General features: G+C 39.2%; 1 protein-coding gene across 5 annotated transcripts in view; it reads left to right on the forward strand.

Moving 5' to 3' along the window:
- OTUD7A (OTU deubiquitinase 7A) overlaps positions 1-18,485 on the forward strand; it is a 253,547-nt gene extending 235,062 nt beyond the window's left edge. For 4 of the 5 annotated variants that reach the window (XM_073303653.2, XM_073303652.2, XM_078854648.1 and 1 more), the window contains 3 exons: positions 13,410-13,524; positions 13,781-13,865; positions 16,868-18,485. In XM_073303653.2, the coding sequence (XP_073159754.2) occupies positions 13,410-13,524; positions 13,781-13,865; positions 16,868-18,298 (1,631 nt within the window). In that variant the 3' untranslated portion in view covers positions 18,299-18,485. Of the gene's footprint in view, positions 1-9,595; positions 9,734-13,409; positions 13,525-13,780; positions 13,866-16,867 lie in introns of those variants that run through there. The other variant, XR_013636423.1, reaches the window with a different exon arrangement.
- Positions 18,486-23,123: the final 4,638 nt, after the last annotated feature.

Raw genomic sequence — 23,123 nt, forward strand, 5'->3', positions numbered from 1 at the left:
ACTTATTTTTAGAGGTGCTTGGATGAAATATAAAATAGAACAGTTGTCTTTTCTACTATGGGCCAGATCGTGGCCATATACTCCAGGTTCTTTGGGACATTCCGTCAGCACAAAGCAGCTGGTCTTGTTCGCTTGAGGAGTCTTCCTGTGCAGAAGTCTCCAGTAGCGTAACAGCTCCTACAACAATTTCCACAGTGGTCACAGTGTTGCGGGCAATGGTCGATCAAACAGGGTATGGCAAGAGTTTCCCTATGCTCTAGTAATCCCTGGCTACTGTAATGATCCCCTACTGCTCTAGCTTATGCGAGGTACCAGACCAGCCTAGTAGCCACACTAGCCATACTATCAGGGGAACATAAATGTGGCTTAGTGGTAGCTATCTTTGCTTCCCACCTCTTTGGTTCTGCACTTAGTAAAGCTCTGCTCTTCCACAGACGCTAGCCCTTAGTCGTTAGTTGAGTCAGAATTCCAGTTAGTTTATTTTAGTAGATGTGAGTTCAGACCAGGTTATCATCCTACTCTATGTACCTGGATAAACACTATTTCATTCAGATTCCTGACAGACTTGGCGCCGGGTTGTAACTGGGCTATTGTGCAATTTGAAAGACACCTATACCTACAAGGCAACTGTCCAGGAAAAGTTTCATTGTATGAAGTTCAACTAAATACAATCCATTACTCTAGAGGCTGACTGTTTCATTAGAACCACCTCCCCATCTTATGTTCTTTATCAGTGGGGGAAGAAGTATTTCTCACTAGACAGGTCAAAGATCAGAGAAACAAACACTGATCTGCTGCTGGCGGAACAAATAGTAGTTTATAAATAGCAGTTCAATTGTAAATAATTAACCTAGGATGGGAAATATTATTTGTTCAGTGAAGAATCTACCCAGAGTAACAACCACAAAAATCTGTTTATAATGGTGATAGCTTTTGTTCTCAAGTGGCCCAAATACCGTCTGCCTGGGGAATGGGCTGTGTCATTCACCCCTTAAGATGGTTCACTTGGAGACCTCGCAGAGCAGATGGAGGATTTCAAGGGTCTGATGACTGACTTTTGAGGTAGCTGGTGGATGTGATTGTTACTACAGAGGGCTCTCTTCCCCATCTCTTTTGGTCTTCACAGAATAATATTTTGTGTTAGGATGAGACACAATAATAACAGAAGATAATATACAATAATAATATAAAAGCCACAAATGTGAAGCCAAACACTGGGGGCATTTTTGTGTGTTTGTTTTTTATTTGAATGTGAAAGCCCAGTGCTTTTGTAGCACAAGGGTGATAGATTCCCATCTGAAGTTGATTCCCTCCCCTCATCAGACTGATTTCAAGTTATTTGAAGATACTTTTCTTGGGGGAGTCAGGAGGAGACAACTAAAAATGGGTCTCTTGATTTCTAGACCATTACTGTGAAATAAGCAACTGTCACATTGAAATTCTTTTAATCATGGGGATTTAGCTGATTATTCCTAAAAGCCTTTATTCATGAATTTGTCAGTTCAAAGGCACAGTAACTCTTTTTATAAAGACTGATTTCCTGTAAATGGATAAATGTAATGGCTCTACTCCCAACATAGCTCAAAGCATCCTTTGATTTAAATGTTACAAGGAGACACTATGGAGTAAATAGCTCCTGTGATTGTGTGTAGCTTACACCCCACAAATTCTCAGATCGGTTTAGAAAGATTAGTATTAATTACTTGACAGGGTCTGTGAACTGTTGGGAAAATCAGAAAAGTGGACTGTTGAGCTTATTTTAATTGACTTGCGGTTGTTTTTCACATTAGTATGCTAGCTATAATTGTGTTTGTTTTTCAAAGCTTTCCAATTGTATTTATTTACTAGTGATCCCTCAACAAAAGCGAGACCAAAAAAACCCCACCAAACCTCCAAAATTGTGTTTAGGCCTGGCCTTGGCAAAGGCATATATGCTGTAAGTGCAAAAGTGTCAAATATATAAAGGTTTTAATGCAGTTCTCTTAACCAAAGCAAATTTCAGTCATAATCCTCTTAAAAATATTACAGATTAAACTGTCAAGATGTAGTCACTGCTGCTTTGCTAGAAAAACATCGCCTTTCTGAAATGTCTCTTCTACATAATTTAGTTCTGCTGCACTGATTCAATACAGCTTTGTTGCCACTCTCTGTTTTGGCTAATTCTCAAGGATGAGCGCTCCAGTAGACAGCTGCATCTCACTGATTAGTGTAATCACCTCTCTGGCGGCTCCACTGAATATGTACAAAATGTAGGGGGAAAGAAACTATCATTGCCTTTCCCCGATTTCATTCCTTCCCTTCTTCCTGTCCCTTTGCTTCCAAGCCTCCCGCCCAATCCACACTCACATTCACTCACTCTTCTTTCACTTGCTCTGAAAGAGATGGATGTCAAGATTCTGACAGAGTTTGGAAAATTATCCTTGACATTTACAGTTTAAAAAAAAAAGCAGCACTAAAAAATGAAGAATTATAGAAGAAGCACAATAAATGTTGTCTGCTTTGGTTGATGTTAATTTCAAAATGGTTAGTTAAGTGACAAGAAGTGAAGGGGAAGCATGTCTCTGAGTTGATTGGAGTATAGATGAAAGCCTCATAGCTCCAGGAGATTAAGTGGCGGATATTCAGGTGCTCGTAAGCATATTATTTTTAAACATATTTTATAAAAGTAAAAGGATCAAAGTTTTAGTATCTTCCATGAGATTTTGGCATTAAAGCTTGAATGTTTCATTTGTGGATAACAAGTGTCCCAATAATAAATTAGTTGCAAAACCAACAATCCTGTAGGATGTGATTTGTGGCAAGCAGACAATGTGGATTTACAGATACTCATGTGGGAGTGTTGCCTAGTAAGTACAGTAGGCAATTTGAAGCAGAACTCCTGGTTCCGTTATCACCTCACTCATCTTGTGACTTTGGTCAAGTCATGTAACTATTTTGTATCTGTTTGCCAGTCTACAGAATGAGTACAATAATGCTTACTTCCCTAGTGTTGCAAGGTCGAATTAATATTTAGGAAGAGCTTTGAGATCCTTGGACGACAGGATCCAGTCCAACCTCCCAACATGCAAATTATTTTCACTAGAATTATTATACCTCAGCAAACAAATACATTTAGGCTGAGATTTTTCAATGATGCATAGGGAATTTTGGAGTTCAATTCACATTAATGCATCCAAATTATTTAGGCAGTTTTGAAAATCTCAGTCTAGGTTTTTTAATGCTTTCAGGTATACATTATTTCAAAAAAAGGAGTAAGTTTAAAATTACTATTAAAATGATGCATTTTTACACTGGACTTGGTGGCTTTCAAAGACCAACACTCTTCTTACAGAAAATTTCTATAGACAGAGAGCTCTTACCTATATTTTTTAAAGGATTCCTTTCCCCTTCAGACGCATCATGTTGGAAAGCTGATTTAAGTGTGTATAACCATTGCTACAAAATGTATCTTGTCCAGCGGAATTCCTGCAGACTGCTGCTCCATCACCATCATTAGTGAAAAGATGCATAATTCTGGATTTCTTGTGCATAAAATCAAAGTTGTAGCTCTAGCCTGCTGTGAATAAATTATATCCAATTAAGCTTCTAGTTCTGCTTTCAAATCAAAATCACAGCTAATCAAAAACATACCAAGCTAGGCGGAAATCAGCTGAACTCAGATTTGTATTTGTTCCTATTGTGTTGGAGGGAATTTACAAAGGAAACAGGGAGAGTTATAAGGTCAGCTTGGTGCTCTACAAGTGCTTTGTGCTACCAGGCAGGAGAAATGAGTTTGAATCCCAGAATTGTTTCTCATTCATTGACAAAGCTGCAGAGGTGTTTTAAACTCCCAAAAGAGGGCATATACCCCTATTACACAACAACAAAATCTGCTGGCTTTTCAAGTCTCTAAAATCTTTCTGCCTGGAAGATAAGCATGCTACAAAAATGCACAAGGTTGCAGCTAGAGAGGAGGAGGTTTATAAAAAGGAGGGTGAGGAGGAAAGAAACTTTTATAACACACCTTCAGACATCTTCATCCAAGACTTGAACACCCAGTCAGGTCCTCCTGTGTTTGGATGAGGTTGTACCAAAGGGGACAGTGTCATACGGCGGCTTTGTGCAGTATTGAAGAAGCACTTAGTATTAGAGCGCAGTGCTAAAAACAGAATACAAAAATGAAAAAACTGAATCTAAATGTCAAGCGTATGATGGGAAAATCCATTCAGTAAAACCATTCAGCCTTAAGTGGCACCTATCTTTGATTTCCTTTTTCTCCTACATTGAGCACCTGTTCTCCAATGGCTTATGTTTCAGGGATTTTTCAGGTAGGTGCTTGGCAACCAGTTTGGCCTTTGCAGGGAATTGCATTATGCATAGTGGACATGGTAGCTGTCTCACAGCTCACCAACAATAACAACCAGTAGCCAGCCAACCCTGTGAGAATTATTTTCACAAAGGAGCCATTTCCTAAACAGTACTAAGGTACCGTTCGAAAAGCCTTTCTGAAATGAAATGATACAATGAGATCATCTAACCAGAATAGAGATGCAAGTTTTGAATATATCTTTGTTACCATTTTATTACAGAGGTTTGTAGGAGGTCTGGTGTGTGTTAACCAGTTACTGACTTCAATAGATATTCATATAAATTACAAGTTATGGTGCAGCTTTTGGATTTAATACATACCTCCATCTACGTTTTTTTCTCTATAGTTTTTTAATTCTTGCTTTGATGATTTTATCTGATACATGATGAGGAGCAGAAAGACAGTTCCTGAGATAAAGGGACTCTCACCCATTCAGGGCTTTGAAGGTGAGCTTGAGCACTTTGAAATGGACCCACTGGCAGCCAGTGAACTATGCAAGATACTGGTATGAGACGTTCATACAGTCAGCTCTGCTTAGAACAAGGGCTGCTGTATGCTGCACTATCTAGCTGCAGCTTCTGGGCCCCTAAGATTATTTTAAGGTGGAAAGAGTTATATTCATATGAGGATAATAAATATGTGGATTGTGGTTCGTAGATCTACTTCCTAGAGGAATTAACACAATAGCTGAACAAGCCAAAGGTGAGAGACATCCCGGTCTGAGTTACTCCGTGGGTGTCTAGAAACACTGAATTGTGAAGCATGATTTTGCATTTGTGTGCCACTTTGATGAGGAGCAGGTCACCTTTTCAGTTAGTTCCTCAAAATGCAGCACCCTTCCCAACTCACATAACTTCTGCCTTTACCCCGCAGCTCTTCGCTCTCTCTCCCCCACCCCCTTATTCAAACACTGGATCACTGGGGAAATTACAGAGTCCACATTTATTAAGGTGGGGCATAGAGCTAAGTGTCATCTACATACTGATGGCAACATCAGAGCCTGTAGAATCTTTCCTGATGGCTTTAGGAAGATTGTGAATATGAGAGACAATGGGATCAGTTCCTGTCAGATTCACCATGTGAGGGTCTTTGAGGGAAGAGGTTTCAGAGTGGTAGCCATGTTAGTCTGTATCAGCAAAAACAACGAGGAGTCTTTGTGGCACCTTAGAGACTAACACATTTATTTGGGCATTAGCTTTCACGGGCTAGAACCCACTTCTTCAGATACATGGAGTGGAAAATACAGGAGCAGGGTATAAATACATGAAAATATGTGAATTGCCTTACCAAGTGTGAGGTTGGTCTAACGAGACAATTCAATTGACAGCAGGATACCAAGGGAGGAAAAATAACTTTTGAAGTGGTAATGAGAGTGGCCCATTTCAGACAGTTGACAAGAAGGTGTGAGTAACAGTAGGGGGAAATTAGTATTGGGAAAATTCAGTTTAGGTTTTATAATGACCCAAACACTCTCAGTCTTTATTCAGGCCTAATCTGATGGTATCCAGTTTTCAAATTAATTCCAGTTCTGCAGTTTCACATTGGAGTCTGTTTTTGAAGTTTTTGTTGTGGAAGAATTGCCACTTTTAGGTCTGTTATTGAGTGACCAGGGAGATTGAAGTGTTCTCCTACTGGTTTTTGAATGTTATGATTCCTGATGTCAGAGGAAAGAGGGAATAATTTCATCTGAAAGGAGAGAGCAGAGTCAGCTCAAACTCTGTCTCCACCAGTCAGGTCTTGTAGATGGGTGAGCAGCACCTCGCAGTCCATGGTGTCAAAGGCTGTCAAATGGTCCAATAGAGCTCACATTGACATTTGGCCTGTACGTAGCTCTGCTTAGGTCAAAGTCACATCCAGCCCTTTTCTGCAAGATGAAAGGTGCTAAGATGCAAAACCTTTGATGGACAGGAAGGGGAAGGGTAACATGGGAAAAGAGAACCTCAGCTCTCCAAGCAGGACATGAAGGGTCCTGCTAAGAAAAAGATAAGAATCTGGCTTAAAATCCACTGCCTAAAAACCAGAAATTCTAAGCCAAGGTGAATCTTGGACAGCATGCTTCGTGCAGAGACCTACCACTATGAGATATTACAGGTGAATAGTACAAAGAGACGACATTCTTTGACATAAAAATATGTCAGTATACTCTTTGGTTACCAGTATAAGCTGTTTCTGTTTTCCCACTATTCTGAAGACGTATTTGAAGTTTTCTTAATAAATATTAGTTTTTATTTCATCTTTGGTGTTCAGTACAAACTGAAGTCCCTCTTGCCAAGTACTCTGGAGAATTGTCATGTGTCACATGTCAAAGATATTTACTATTACCCTTTTTCTTCTTTCTGAAGCAAACTTCCTTAGGGATGAAGCTCTGTAAAGGGGATCAGTGGGTAGTTGTAATTTTGAAAGGAAATTGATCCTTCCCAATAAGTTGGTCCAATAAAAGATATTACCTCATCCACCTGGTCTCTCTTTCTCCATTCATGTAATACTGCATTGTCACAAGAGCCTCTCTGTTGAGGAAAGTTAGATTCTCAGTGATTCCCTGTTTTTAGCAACTATGTATAAATAGTCATATTGAGTGTGCAGTGCAGGGATGTTGTAAGACTTAATTACATGTTTGTAAAGTGCTTTGAAATCCTTTGATGAAAGACGCTACATAACTGCAAAGGAACATTATTACTATTATTTATTACTTATAGGCACAGTAGTCTAATTCTTGTAGTTTTTAGGGTTCATGTGAAAATGACGCCAGTCCTCTCCCAGTTAGGATCTACAGTGTATAATTTAGGATATTTGGCTTTTTCCTGAAAACAATCCAGTAGGATAATAAGGATCTTTCATTGAAGGAAATGCTAAGAATGAGTCGAAATTTTTACTTCTAAATTTGCACTAGGTAACGTGTGCATCACAAAGTTAATTTGGGAAAAAAGATTTAAATTAATCTTTATAATGTTACTTTTATGCAGATGTATTTTTTTCTTGAGTTTATCCTCATAATCCTAGTTGTATTACTATTAAGCATGTTATATATTGTAGCTAATCAGAAAAAAGTTCATTGGTTAAACTGGAGACCATCTTTTTAATAAAGAAAGCTTGTGCTTGTTCAAAAGCTATGTTCTTGTACACTTGTCCCATGGGGGGTAATTGTTCTAGAGAGTGAGTGAGTTATCGTATGATTAGAGGCCATCTGTTAGGAAGCACAAAAAATAGAGAAGCAGATTGAGACTGTCCACAAACCAGAAGCACAGTGTGGCCTGGTTCTTGATACTCTTGTCAGTTCCTGCAAAGTAGACCATTGGTTGGAGAGCAAACTCAGTCAGTTTAGGAAGCATGCTTGTGTCGCATTCTGATCTCTGCATTTCTGAATGGGATCTCCAAAGGCTTGTAGCATAATTGTTACATGGCAGGATGGGTGTGTAGTTTTATGCATTTGACTGTTTGAATGTTGCTTGGTCAATGCCATGGTACAGTTATAATGCCTTATACATGTGGTTAACCATAATTTTGTTTACTGTAGTGCCCAGTGGTGGCTGGGGGAGCCCCCAAAATTGCAGTTTAAAAAGGGGATGGGAGGAAGACCCTAGCATGTACTTGTCACAGCTCACCTGAGTAAATTCTACAAACAGGTTTACTCTCCTCCCAAGCCCTTCACCGCCATGACATCCACACACTCAGAAGGGTGGTGAATGCTACTGTTCAAATAAACTCCATTCTCTGTGCGCTAATTATAGTACTCAGTAAATTAAACCCTTTAATGCCACCTGGTGACATATTGCTATTATTACAAGCTATTATATGTTCCTGTTGTTTATTGTACATTGCCAAAATATTTTATTTTTAATAATTAGGCAACACATTTCCCTCGGTGGTAGATAATATAATCTTGAATGATCAAAATATTGGTATTAAAGATAATATAAAATACTCTTTTTATTGATAAGTAATCTCCTTAGGGCTGTTTCATGTAATTGTATTTGCGTGCAAAAGGTATGGGATAACTGAAAGCTGTTGAAGATTCCCTATAGGCATCAATGTAATTTTAAATATTGGGTCTGCTTTTGTATTATTTCCCTCTGAAAAACTTCTTAGGGATTTACTCTTTCTTATGACCTAGACTGCTTCACTTAAATTGAATCATGCAAGCAAAGACAGTGACAGGCTAATTACAGGGGCAGTTGAATCAAAGTAGTATTTAGAGTGACCTGGTTTTGTACTGCCTACTAGTGCAAGTCCACATATGGTTCAGCCAAGCAGTGTTTGGCATAAAACTGAGGTGGTGGGAATGCTACACCATTCAGGCTCCAGCCTGAATGCTGATAAGTGGTACAGCAGCCTCAGGTCGAATGTAGTATATGCAGCTGCCAATGATCTGCAGATATTATTACGACAGCCAGGAATTAGACGGACAGAGAGATGCTCCACTCATACCCATTTTTTCCTTCCCACCTGGGCCTGGCAGCTGGGGCAGGGAGTGAGTGATAGCCACAGTGATGCACCATATCATCACAGGCACTCCCTATCTGAGGTAATCTTCTGAGCGCCAGATCTGGCAGGCCGTATTATCCCTAAATATGCAGTGTAGCTAATAAATACCAAAGGAAAACATAAAACCCGTTCATAGTCCTATTGAGAATAGAGGGGATTTGTGCCCATCAATGTCTGTTAAGAATTGGCCTTTTTTTATATTTTAAATAAAATACAATCTAATTATAGGCAGTAATGAAGATTTCTTCTCCATATACGAATAGCATTGATCATATAATTTGAGAGTTTTGGAGGAAAGATAGCTTTGATTTTGTTTTACGTGGACTACGCCGTCTCACCAGATCAAATCTGGAGCTTTGACTTATAAGTAAAACTCCCATTAGCATTTATAGGTGAAACCCCAGCGACGTCAATCATTTTGCCCTGATATACCCCATATCTAAATTTGTTCAACTCATGTACATATATATTGCAAAATGTGTCAGTTCCTGAGGAGATAAAGGTGGGTTACATTGCTCTCAGGTCCCCAGGAGGAGCCCTGTTTGTCTGGAGAGGATTTTAAAACATACCTGTCACCAGTGGTTTCCCTGAAACACGTTTGACATGTCCTTGAGTTATCACTTTGATCAACACATTGTGGTAGTTCCATTAACTGTAAAATGGGTCCTATAGGGTGAAATATACCAGCTGGCTAGAACCTGCCAATAGTTTTGTCTCCTCACAAGCTGCTTAATCCAGGTTTTTCGTCTTTATTCATATATTCAGAAAAAAAAAAGAACATTTGCCAACTGGGGCAGAGACTGTTTCATGAGGCTTACCTAAGAGCTCCCACACTACAATGAAGTGCTTTGTCAACCAGCCAGCAGTGAAATGACTCCTCATAATCAGATTGAAATAATAATTGTGAGTTGTATGACAACAGTCCTTTGACTATAATACATTTATCATAAAGGTTCACTGGAGAGCACCTATTTGGGCATGTTATTTTGCCAATCGCTTTAGAAATACTTTAAAAAGTACACTTGGAGGACATTGAATGCTGTCATTCATCAATAGCTGCAATGACTTTTGACCTGTGCAATCTGCAGCAGGGCTTGTTAACAGAGTTATAGCAAGGTTTCAGCTAGGACTGTTCAAAAAGAAAATCCTTGACCATACTGGAGCAGCAAACAATCACAGATTATTCAGGTAGGCAATTGCAGGGTACTTGGACCTACCATGTTCACTTCAGAAATTAGTTGAAGTGTCTTACTTGCAGTCCTTGAACTTTACAATTGCTTCTGTCATACCGGAAGGGGGATCTCACCTACAGGAAACCAAAGTTATTGAATAGAATGTACCTTATGAAACAGACAGCACAGTGAAATTTTAAAGATTCAAGACTTCAGCTATTAAATTGTGCATGAAGAGCGTAATATTCCCTCATCCTAACCTCAAACTACCCACAAGAATCAGTTTATGGTGTATATCCACATCACAGAGCTGTAAAAAAATTCACGTGAAAGGAGCTTCAGAAGCTGTGCTCCTTATTTATGGAGAAGCTCCATATTTATGGAGATGGTACAATATTATAACCCTTAATGTATCTGTTTTACTGATTAAAATATCATTAGAGGGCCTCTGTCAGGACAGTTTAGGCCAAATTTATTATTTGTACAAATATCAATAAAAATGTTATATATAAAAACAGTTCATTTTAATGGATTTCTCTGAAATCTGTGTCTGAAAACTGTTCATTGTAACCTGTCATTTTCTCTTACAATGAAATCCCAACATTCTAAATGTTTTGTTTCTCAAGGTGCATTTACTTTCCGGGGAGGAACTAAAGTCCAAAGAATCAAATACATGACAATAGTAAAATGCTTTTGGTTTCAAGCCATGTCGTGACGTCCCAACTCACAAATCACAATCTGTGCTCTGCAAAAGCATGCACCACCAAGACTGGGCATGTGTTTATCCTTGGCTTAGTTGGGCTCTTTTCTTGCTTGCTTTCTGTAATGTGCTGATTTAATATATTTGTGAGGAGTATAATAAATCCTAAGTCCATAACGGTTGCTTAATTAACTTAATTTGCATAGGTTTAAGAAGTTCTGACTGTATTTTACTTTTTGGACTGTAAATGACACTCAAAACACACGGGACTTGATTTTGTTTTCACTCCATCACTGATGTTCCACTGATATAATGTCATTGAATTCAGTGGAGGTACTCCTGATTTACATTTAGTGTACATGAGATTGAGATCAGGCCCAGTAATCACTTCTACTTGGCACTGATGCCCTTTGGGGTGCCCCATAGGGCAATGACTTGGTGGCTCTAATGCAGAACTCTCCAATTAATTTTGAATTGCAGCATCATATATTATACTTGTCATCCAAATGCACATTCTTCAAAGAGCTAAAGTCTCTAACAATACTTGCTTCCATACCTGAACCTAATAGCAATATATGCAGCTAAAACTGGCTAATTGTCCACAGTTCTATATTTCATACAAGAGCAACCTGGACAAAAACTTGTACTACAGTATAAAGAATTGTACTCTATTGCCAGTAGGTGGCAATCTTGGCACAGAATTTGTACACAATTCTTGCTTTCCTCTTGCCCTCCCCCCCTTCTTTTGTGTAGAAAATCAAATTAAACGAGGCAAAAAATAGTTTTATAGTGGAGTCATCATCAAATATGTCTAAATCAAGCACAATTAATAGTTGATTTCAGCATGATTATTGTTACAAGTGTAGATTATACATCCTGGATTCTGCTCTGTGATCAACAATAATTATCCAGAAATGCTCCATCTTCCAGTGTTGCTAATGTAGATGTCTGTGCTGCTGGAAAATAACAGTTCAGTATTGTTTATGGTAAAGGTAATAACCTCTGAATTATTCATTGCCATGTGGCTGGCAGGCTTTTCAGAGTCCCTTTGCCCTTTGGCTTTCCTTGGGTGAATATTTACAGTGAGTCATTTAGGCTAATGTTAAAGAAAATTAAATTTCTTGATTGGTTGTCACTAGAGCAGTAATGGGCTGCAGCATTCTGAGAAAGAGGAGTCCCCTTCCCAGCCCCCCTTCAACAGCTTTATATTAAATGTCATCATAAAATATGTAAGCCCAGAGACTAATCTTTTTAAAAAATGAAACAGAAGAAAATTGCCAATTTTAATTCAAACCGCCATTACGTTTCTCATAATGTATTCAATTAAGAATCTCTAAAACATATTGTAGTAGAGTCTTCAGAATGCTCTGTACGCAGCACAGCTGCTAAACTTCATCCCTGAGGCAAACACCAAGCAGGCAGGACAACAAAAAGAAAGAAAACAACCATGGGGGATAAGCCCAGTAGCCGTGGTCCTTTCAGTGGACTTGAGCGGTCCTTAAATAGCATGCGGACTCGTTCGTGCACTGGGCTTTGCCTCAGGCTATTAAATACCTTAACTGGCAATCATTACCTGAGTCAGAAATCTCCAGAATCCCTCTCTACTTCACGTTTCAATGTTGAATGCTCTTCTCAACTTTATGGGCCATAAGAACATATTGAGAACATGCAAAGAGTGACTTAGAATAGGCAGGGATGGCAGAACCTTGTTCATGCCCTAAGCAACAGTTGAAGGATTTAGATTCAAATTATCAACTTTTTATTTCTTTAGCAGTGAAAAATGAAAAGGTACTAACTATGAAAGACACTTACACAGACATTAATGTATATTGTATATCTAATGTGTGTGTTTGTATATATAATCTGCCTGGTGCTAAAATGGGGGTTTTATTTCAGCTATTACTAATATTTATAATGTAATATATCCCTGTAGATGTACATTGTGCATTACAAAATGTCAGGGTCCTTGCTCCAAAGACCTTACTTGGCCTGGTCTACACACAAATCTTGTTCTGCTATAAGTATGATAGCTTGTGGTGTCATATATATACTTACCCAGTCAGGTATGTTGGTACTACCCCTTGTGTGGATGCAGTTATACCAGAATAAAGATCCTTGATACTAGTATAGCTCATTCCCCTTCCCATACATGCATAATCTATACCAGTATAATCCTGTTTATACCAGAATAAGCATGTTTTTTCGTTATAACTACATCCACACTAGAGGGGTTGTATTGCTTTAACTGTACCAGTATAGTTAAAGTTGTACAACTTTGTAGTGTAGACAAGGCTTAAGAGGCTGATCCTGCAACTCTCAGTCATGGCAGTAGTCCTAGTTCACTCCAATTAGCCTCATTAGTGGCAGTGAGACTAGTGGCATGAGTAGAGGCTACAGCACTGAATGCAGTGTCAAACAAGGTGCCACAAGTACTCCTAATTTTGTTTTTTTTTTTTTTCTTTACAGTACCAGAGATTATGGTTCAGATGTGGAGAAGGGGGGAAAATCAGTGTCAAAATGCTTCACAAAAGGCCTGGGTTTAGAGGGGAGAGGTGGCACATATTACACAGGAATTGGGAGACTGTTTTGAGTATAAGAGGCTTTTGCATCATACTCCTGTACTGGTTCTTTCCTTCCACCAATTATTTTTTCTCCGCTTTTCCCAGCTAAACCCATTTCTTCTTTCCTGATTTCTTCTTTTCTTCAGCTGTGATCCCTCTGACTGACTCTGAACACAAGTTACTGCCTTTGCACTTTGCGGTTGATCCTGGGAAAGGCTGGGAGTGGGGGAAAGATGACAATGATAATACCAGACTGGCCAGGTAAGAACTCTCTGTAATCTTAACAGTAAGGTGTCTTGAACCCATCAAGCCTGATCTATGTTCCGGGACGCTCACTAATAGAGAGCTTTATTGGGGGAAAAGAGGTGGGTGGGTCTCAACCTTACTAATGTGCTGTGAGCTGCTGTTAGTCTGAACAATGCAAATTATCTCCTGCAGTGAAGTGTGCGTATTGATTTTCCTTGGATGTATTTTTAACTAATTAGTCATCTGTTCTCTTTCCTCTGTTTTTCTTCAGCTTGATTCTGTCTCTGGAGGCAAAGCTTAATCTCCTGCACAGCTACATGAATGTAACCTGGATACGCATACCATCTGAAACACGGGTAACCCTTCCCTCTGTCTAAACAGAAGAGAAATAAGCCACAACAGGGCTTGTTCATAGGGGAAATTGCGGGGTTCGGCTACCTGCCTTGTGTCACCTCAGGAGTGAACCAATAGCCAATAAAGGCACAGAGCCTGGTGTGGCTCACTGATTTTGGAATAAGGCTTGTAAATTTTCCATCTTTTTTTCTTTAAAACACACAGACACACACAGCTGCATGGGTGTTTTTACAACATGCACTCCACTTTGAAAAGTAGTTTCTAGTAAAACTCTAATCTTTTGGAATTATTTTTCTCTAGGGTTTTTTGTTTTGTTTTAATTCTCTTTATTTTTAAAGGTTTCCTGAACTATTTAGGCCGTTCTCTGCATTATGCTCCAATATTCCCAGAAGGTCAGCTGCCCTTTCAGCAGCATTTTATGGTCTAAAACATCCCATTTCAACTCAGTTTCTCTTATAAGAACTAAATTTGGACCATTGGATAGCTCATAGCTCCACTTTTATATTAGAAAGTGGCTGACAGGGTCACAAACTGCTGCTAGAGTGGCAGCCCAGCACCTTGGGAGGAGGAAGCTATTTATAATGGTACACAGCTGGGACCTCATTGCTGAATCTCTCTCACACTATTCCCATGCAAATCATATTAAAGGAAATGGGGGTTAATCTAGAGTCAATAAGTTGATGGGCAAGGACAAAGGTAACGAGGCATCAAGCACAACCAGGGGTTGAAAAGAGAAATTGAGGGTTCAGGGAAAACTGCGAAGGTCTGCAGGAGAAAAAGGTAGTTTTACAAGGCCCAGTGTATGCTCATTGAAGGCACCAATCCTATTAAGAGACTTCCAGACCCTTTCTTTCCTCTGTCAGTTCCAATTACTCCCACATACTCTCTGCCCATCCCTTTCATTGACAGATCCTCATTTCCCCCAGTTGTTCATGAATCATGTCTGGTCCCATTGAGGTGTTACCTACCATCTAGCAGATTCCCCTTTGCTTCCACTGAATTAATCTGTCTGCACAGACAAGCCCCATCTCTATTTATTATAATTATTAATTATTTTATTGTATTCGTTGACAGGCTCATGGGCTGGCTTTTCATTCCTCTGCACTGTGGGATGGATATTGTTTTATAAAGGAACTGTGAGCTCATTTTTAACTGAACTGAAGTGAAGGAAACTCCTAGAGGAAAATCCTGGCCCCATTGAAGTCAATGGCAAAACTCCTATTGATTTCAGTAGAGCCAAGATTTCATCCTTAGTGTTGGAGACGATGATACATTTCTCCTTGTTCTTGCATCTAGTATTAATCAGTAATATTAAGTGTATAAGTGTAGAGCACTGCCGCTCCTTCTGTTGTTTGTATGCGTGTCTTTGACTCAGTTGTCTATACCAGAAAAGTAGAACCAGTTCTTATTGAGTCACAATGTATAAATAACTCTGCTGAGAGCATAATGTTGTCTCACTTGTGCTTTTCCACAGCTAGATAGTCATCAACTAATTATTGACAGGTTTATTTTGGATGGGGAGAATGGCATAACTCCTAGTAATTCCCCAGCAGAGCTGAAACTTTCCCCCTATGGAATGAGGGTGAAATTGCCCCTTTTGCAGAAGGCCAGCCATAGGTGCTGGTGCTGGGGGTCCTCTCGCACCCCCTGGCGTGACGTGATTTCCATTATTTACAGAATTTACAGTTTGGTTCAATGGTTTTCAGCAACCCCACTGGGGCCAGCACAAGCATATGCACCACTTAAGACTTATTCTGAGGACTCAATTGATACATAGTCCCCGTACTGGCTTTTTGCAAAGGGATGAATTTTACTCTGAAGGATTATGGTTAGTTAAACTTCTCATATTTGCTGTTTGGCAGATGTAAAGACCTCTTGCTTCCTGGTGCTAAACATGCTCAATATCCATTGTAGTGAATTAGTGGTTTGGGCGCTCATCATCCCACAGGATCCGCCCTCTACATTAGCAAGAGATTCACCAAAGAGGCCAGCTGTTGCAGTAGTTTTAGAGTCTATTTTTCCCAGTTCTGGAGACTTATTTTTATCCCTGTGGTCCCAAATGAGCTTATGATCTCAACTTAGACCCTAATGAACACTGGTCTCTATCCCGGACGTGTCTTGCAAATGAGTATGATTTGCAGCATCTGTTCCAGGGAGGCTCAGGATTGAGAGGGCAGGGGTGTTGCCAGCCAGGACTGAGCTGTATTCATAGTTTGGGAACCTTGCAAGTCTCTTAACTGTTATTTTCATAGCATTTGCTAGTGCTGTTATTGTCTGGCTTCCATGAATCCCCATAAAATAATTATAGTGATGCACCTTGAGAAAGCTGTGGTAGCCTAGCCACAAACTGGGCAAATATCTCATGTATGAGAAAGAGAGTGCAAATTTGTACTAAGTGTTAATGTTGCTCTTCAGAACAAAATTGACACTGAGTGAATAGTCTTGCAGAATTGTAGTGAAATTTACTAGCCCTGGCACAAAATCAGTTACCAATCCTTTACCTTGATGGTGATGAAAATGAAGAACTTTACTCTCTCATCCAGCAAAAAATGTCACTTACTCTCAACAAGTGGGTGAGTAGAATTTTGCAAATTAGAATAAACATGTGCAAGTTTGAAAGCTGCAAGAATTTTTAGTGTCCCATTTGGGATCCTTTTGTAACTATTCTGTGCAAACTGTTATGTAGTTTCACCTTCAAGCATGAACTGGAACTCAGAGTTCCAAATAAATGTTAACTCTTCCCCATTTTGTGATTGACAGTCGTGTATTTTTTTTATAAACTAATATTGTTGCAGAATATACACTTATCCCTGAAGTAATATAACCTCTGTTTTGTTCATTGTAGGCCCTGTAGGCTACAGACGTTAATTAAAACTTAACTTTAAAATGGCTCTACGTAGATTTAAAGCTACAAGTTAGAAGCAATTTGATGGGGGATATGAAATGCAATCCTTGTGTAAAACTGATTTTATTCTATCTAATCATAACTAATTTCCCCTAACAGGCTCCTTTGGCCCAGCCAGAATCGCCCACCGCTTCAGCAGGGGAGGACGTTCAGTCTCTGGCCGACTCAATGGACTCAGACCGAGATTCCATCTGTAGTAATTCGAATGGCAGCAATGGCAAAAATGGTAAAGAAAAGGAAAAAGACAAACAGAGGAAAGATAAAGACAAAAACAGGACGGATTCAGTTGCCAATAAACTCGGAAGCCTCAGTAAAACTCTAGGAATTAAACTGAAAAAGAATATGGGTGGGCTGGGAGGGCTAGTGCATGGCAAGATGAGCAGAACAAATTCAGGGAATGGGAAAAATGGCGACATCACAGAAAAAGTCAAAGAGAAGAAGTCAAAGTCTCGCAAAGGGAGCAAAGAGGAATCTGGACAGTCTGCGAGCACGTCTCCGTCTGAAAAGACAACTCCCTCTCCTACTGACAAGGCAAGCATCTCACCTGCCGAAAAGATAAACACGAAATCCCTCTCTGACAAACAGTCTGACTCGTGGAAATACAGCACCGATGTAAAGCTCAGCCTCAACATTTTGAGAGCTGCCATGCAAGGAGAACGCAAGTTTATTTTTGCTGGCCTTCTTCTGACTAGCCATAGGCATCAGTTCCATGAGGAGATGATCGGCTATTACCTGACCAGTGCCCAAGAGCGCTTCAATGCTGAGCAGGAACAGAAGCGAAAGGAGGCTGAGAAAAAAGCTGTTCTCAATGGGTCATCTTGCAGGAAACTGGAGCAAGAAGCATATTCAAAAGAAAAGTTAGAATCATCTCCTCAGGATAGGGCATCACCAGTCTTGCCTCAAAGCCATACAACTCAACTGGTTTTAAAGTTTAAAGATCGCACTAGTCCCACTCCAGGGTCATTTTCTTCACCAAGTAATGGTGCTAAGAAAAGCGGACCCATTCCGGTATCTGCCCACTATAGCCATACTCCACCTGTTCAAAGGCAAAGCGTTATTCATTTGCATGATGTCAACTCCAAGCCATCTAGCTTCCAAGATGATAGCTATAAGCCAGTGGTTGGCACCTTAAAAACATGTGCCACTTATCCCCAACAGAATCGATCGCTGTCTTCACAGAGTTATAGCCCAGCCCGGATATCAGGTATCCGTACAGTGAACACAGTGGAATCACTGACCTACGCCATGCCTACCGACCACAAGTCACAGACATTTACAAATGGGTTTAATACCGGTGATATTAGAGACTGCTTAGAATATGCTGATGAGGAGGCTCCTCAGACCTGGTTGAACAATGATAAAAACCGAGGCAGAAGCACAGTTTGCCCAATATATTCCATCCAGCAGAACCGTTGCAAGAAAGAGAACTGTTCCTTTTATGGTCGTCCTGAGACTGAAAATTACTGCTCATATTGCTACAAAGAGGAGTTAAAGCGTAGGGAGAAAGAAAGTAAGGGATACCGGCATTGAGGATTGTGAGGATCCTTCCCTGTCTACTTAGTTTAACCAGTTTCTTACTTGCAAAGTAAATAGCAATGGATTGTGGGAAAAGGAATCCTAAAAAGGGAATGATGGGTAAATAATGTCTAGCTTGTCACTTTTCTGGGGCAGTGCAGAAATAAGAGGATTAATTTATCATAAAGAATTTATTATTTTCCATTTTGTCAGTGTCTTTTTTACATACACTGGTAAGCTGAAAGGTTGTTTACTCTTTTGTTAGTGCTGTGTATATGTTTGGTCAAAAATGTACTAATGGTGCCTGAATTTACACTGACATCACTCAGGTAGTAGAATGACAGGGAAAAAGTCATAATACTGGAGATGTGGTATTGTAATAGGATCGTATCTGCCTCATATACATTTGAAATTCTATAGCCATCATGGGGTGATTTTTTTCTCAATAGAAAGTAAATTTGTCATAGCCCCTTTTTTAGAATGGTAGTCATTTTGCATACTGCAAATTTTTAACATAGTGACATATTACATCACTGTAAACATTTGTATTCATTTTAGTGTGAAACGCAGTGTCTCCAGAAATATGTGAATGAAGGTCTGCATCTCATGAGGACTGTATCTCCTCATAAGCATAGGTGCTTGCGGATTTTTTCCTCCCAGTTCAGTAAAAATCTGAACTAGTCAATCCATTTGTTAATTTGTTGTGAATTGCAAGACAGTTATTGGACATTGTTAGAAATATACTGTGGCCCTATTACATGCAAGATTTTGCATGACACACAAATCCCAGCAAATAATCTGTCACATGAATTTCAGCAGCATTTTTATGGCTGTGAAGGTGGGGAGAAATCTATAAAAACTACCCTAAAGGACTTCCAGAACTTGCTCACCAGCCAGAATTTTTTGCCATAGTCTAGGGCTGGATGAATTGTTCAGCACAAATAATATGTGGCACGAATTTAATTCCCCTATCTACAATCTGACTTCTTTCTTTTATTAATTTGTTCATTCTCCAAAATACTTGGATGAATGGTTATTGTGAAAATACTTCCATCTAAGCACGACTTGCAATCTATTTGTTGCAACTGTTGTTTGAGTCTTTTGGACTGAATAACACCCCCCCACACACACACAAAGAGCGTTCAAGATATCTGTGCAAACGCTTCCAGCATGAATACTCATGCAAATACAGATTTGTGCAAGTCTTCATATCCAAATATTGGCATAGGTATTTGTGATAGTTCCTTTCCCCTTTGGGGTAAAGTGTTGTTCGCATGGATGTTTGTGAAAAGCAGATAGAAGGGGTAACAAATACCATCAAAGTATATTTGTGGTTCTTCTTTCAACAAGTTTTTCTGAATGTTATTGCAGTTTTCATGCCACCAACCAATGTAAGTATGGCAATAAAACAAACTCAGATTTTTAATATTTATACACTTGTAAACAATAGCTGATTTTTCTGTCTGTCTACATTTATGAACAATAGCTCATTTCCTGCAGGTAGACAGAAAAGCACTTGCCTTCAGGACTCTCTTTGCTATCTGGTAATTCTCTGCCATTCTCAGGATCATGAGTCCAGTTTTATTCAAGTATTGAACAGCATTTTTCTGGGCCACAAGTGGCTCAGGGCCTATTCTCACCGTACATACTCAGATCTTACACGTGTGTAACTGTTAATTTGAGTACAGTTGCTCCTACTTAGCATTGGTGTGAGCTCAGTCAGTCCCTTTGGCCCTGATTCAGCAAAGCACTTAAGCACATACTTAAGTCCATTCATTTTCAGGAAAGCATTTAAACATGAGCCAAAGCCCCCTTGAAATTAGTGGGACTTTGGCACATTCTTAGTGTTAAACACATATTTAATTTTTTTGCTGAATCAAACCTTTTATAGACATTTTTATTAATGAATCACCCTCACACACACACATAAAGATGAATTTGTGAAAAATTGATGGGCAATACCTCGCTAGCTTTTTCATGAATTCAGACCTGTATTGAACTTGTATCCATTTTTCATGAAAGGAATATGTTATCAAGCTGAATGAGTTATTTAAGCTCCCTTTATTGTGTGACTCCCACTTGTGAAGCCCAGAATTCAAAATCATGTTCTAGGTTTTGTATGCTGGTACACAGAGTCTTTTTTGGTTAGCTGTGGTGATAAAGTATATGTTCTAATTGCCAAAGAAATCTGTGATTTCAGATCATCGTACAACAAATCAAACATACTTGATTGCATTTGTTATAGACAGAGACAGACAGAAAAACAGAAAGGACAAAATTTCATGAAGGAAACAAATATTAAATAATTATTAGAGTAGCAGTAGCATTTGATATTCCTATAAATGCTTTTGTATTAAGTTAAACTAGAGAAAACTGCACTTAGCATCCAGTTGCTCCTGTCCATTTATTTGATTCAGCTGCATCATCTTTGAATAAGAAGAAATGTGGTCACAGCACATACTTAAAAAATACATAATTTACTTGTTTTAAGTTTTTAAAAAATAATTAATTTAGTAAGGTTTTAGATGCAGTACTCCTCAAAATAAGAGGTTTACAAAGTCAATATTTATTTAATTACTATAGTCCAAATTACTTACTAGATTGACTCTTAGCTATAATATTTTTCAAAGTGTAATTGATCTGCTGAATAGCACAATTGTGTCAGCATACCCAATCTTCACAATGCGCAATGTCATACTTAGTTTTCTGATAATTTTTCATAATTTATTTCTTCAATGATTTAAAATAAATCTATTGCGTGACAGTAGTGCTATTACGCAGCCGCCCCTTTCCTCAGCTTCTTTAATAACTTATTGGGCCTCACTAAATTAGCTCAGCACAGAGCTGCCCTCTTATGAGAACTTTTTCCCAGCATCCCCTTCTAGTACTGTCCCTTTAAATTTGGCAGAGATAAGCAGGTGCAGCCCTAAAGTGGCCATTTTGCAACCGGCTACTGCTAACTAAATCTTCTTCCCCTGCTGGTGAGTCGTCTTTATTCCTGTTATGCACGCACCCAGCGTTCCCTAGCTGACTCCTGGGCAGAACTGACACTTTTATTCCCATTCGCTGCTCGTGTTTATTTTGCACTAGCGTGGGTGCTTGGCACTCTGCATGCCGAACACACAAAGACGGTGGCTGCTCTGATAAACTTATAGCATAAGGAGTCAAGCTGACAAACTCTATGGTGCACACACCCTTTGAACTGAATTTGCAGGGTCCAGCCCTAAAAGGGAGTTTCTTGTCTATCTTTTTTCCGAGATAACTAGAAAATGCTCATGGCTTGAGTTCACCATCAGTAAAAGAAAATCTTCAGTTGCTCCTCATCCATTACTTAGAGGCCATAGGCCTGTCCCCATTTTTGCCATTATAGTGAGTAATATATTTGTAACTCCTATACTTTTGATCTCAGATCAAGTGTAACCCACTGGTCAGTGTGTTTTATATGTACCCCTCTGTGCCTGACCAAGAGAGAAAGTATGCCTCGTAACAGCTTTCAGTTAGAGAAGCTTGCTTTTTAGCTCACATAGTAGTAGAGACTGTAGTAGAGACTCATACTTTTAACTTTGGAGGTCTCCAGTTTGATCCCTAGTGTTAGCCAAGTTGGTGGCCAATTATACAAATACCATCTTTTACTTTTTAAAACCTGTTTTTGTTTTGTTTTGGCACACTCTGATCATGGTACAGCAGGTGACTGGATCAGCCCATCATTTCTCCTCCTCATGCCACAGCTCTTGCTTTTAGATGCATGTTTGAGGAAATTGTGCTGTAAATGTAGAACACAAAACAGATAGAGAATATCATCACTCCTGCTCACTCTCCACTGGAATCCCCAATTTAAAAAAACGCTAAATGCACACACATGCAAAATACATTCATAGTCACCAGAAGAAACGTAGGTATTGTTTAATTTTTTCTAATGTCCAGTTACTTCTGCTTATCAAAAAAAAATTTTAAACCAAAAACCCTTATGGAAATATTTTACCATGCTCATGAAATTTGCTCATAATGGAGGAGGCATATAATCCATAATAGACTTTTGGTCACACTTTACATTGATTCCATTTATAAATGGTTTATCAAAGGTTTATAAATGACTGCTAGATATTGTAAGTATGTTACAAACATGAGTTACACATGTGGTAGTAATAAGCCTATCCAGTAGAAGGGTGGTGTAGATGGTCATAAGCAACTTAGGGTATGTCTACACTGTGATTAAAAAAGCCATGCCACTGAGTCTCAGAGCCTAGGTCAGCGGGCTCTGGCTGTGTGACTAAAAATTGCAATGTAGATGTTCAGGCAGGGTCTCAGAGCCCGGGCTCTAGCCCGAACAGCTACACTGCATTTTATAGACCCAGGCCAGCAGTGGTGCAGGTCTTTGACTGTATCCCTGTTGACATGTTGGACAATTGATTAACCATTTATTAAAAATCTATTAATTTATTAAGCTTTATAAATTATTTATAAGTGCACTGCTTATATAAAGTGTGCCCAAGCTTTCTTTAGCAATTTTCTCTTCTTAAATTCAAAGGTAACGTACAAAAGGGTTCTGGGGGAGGAAAGATGCTCCATTTGGAATTTTGTGTGTTGCTCATTTATTTAGAACTTTAAATAGGCCCTCAGATGAAGACTGGGAGTTCTCTTAAATACAAAAAGTTCTAGGATATGAGCAGTATTTCATGATGCAAGAAACGTCAAAGGCATGACTAGCATGGTGCGATTCCAATCACTTACTTAGGCATGCTGATTGCAGATCAGTGCAAACTGTTGTAACAATCAAAGCCTTTGTCCTTCTGTGATCTGTGGGCACATCCCGGTTTGTTTTATTTTTATTGTGGTGAAT

The sequence above is a fragment of the Lepidochelys kempii genome, chromosome 10, assembly GCF_965140285.1.
Source record: "Lepidochelys kempii isolate rLepKem1 chromosome 10, rLepKem1.hap1, whole genome shotgun sequence".
NCBI classification, from domain to species: Eukaryota; Metazoa; Chordata; order Testudines; family Cheloniidae; genus Lepidochelys; species Lepidochelys kempii.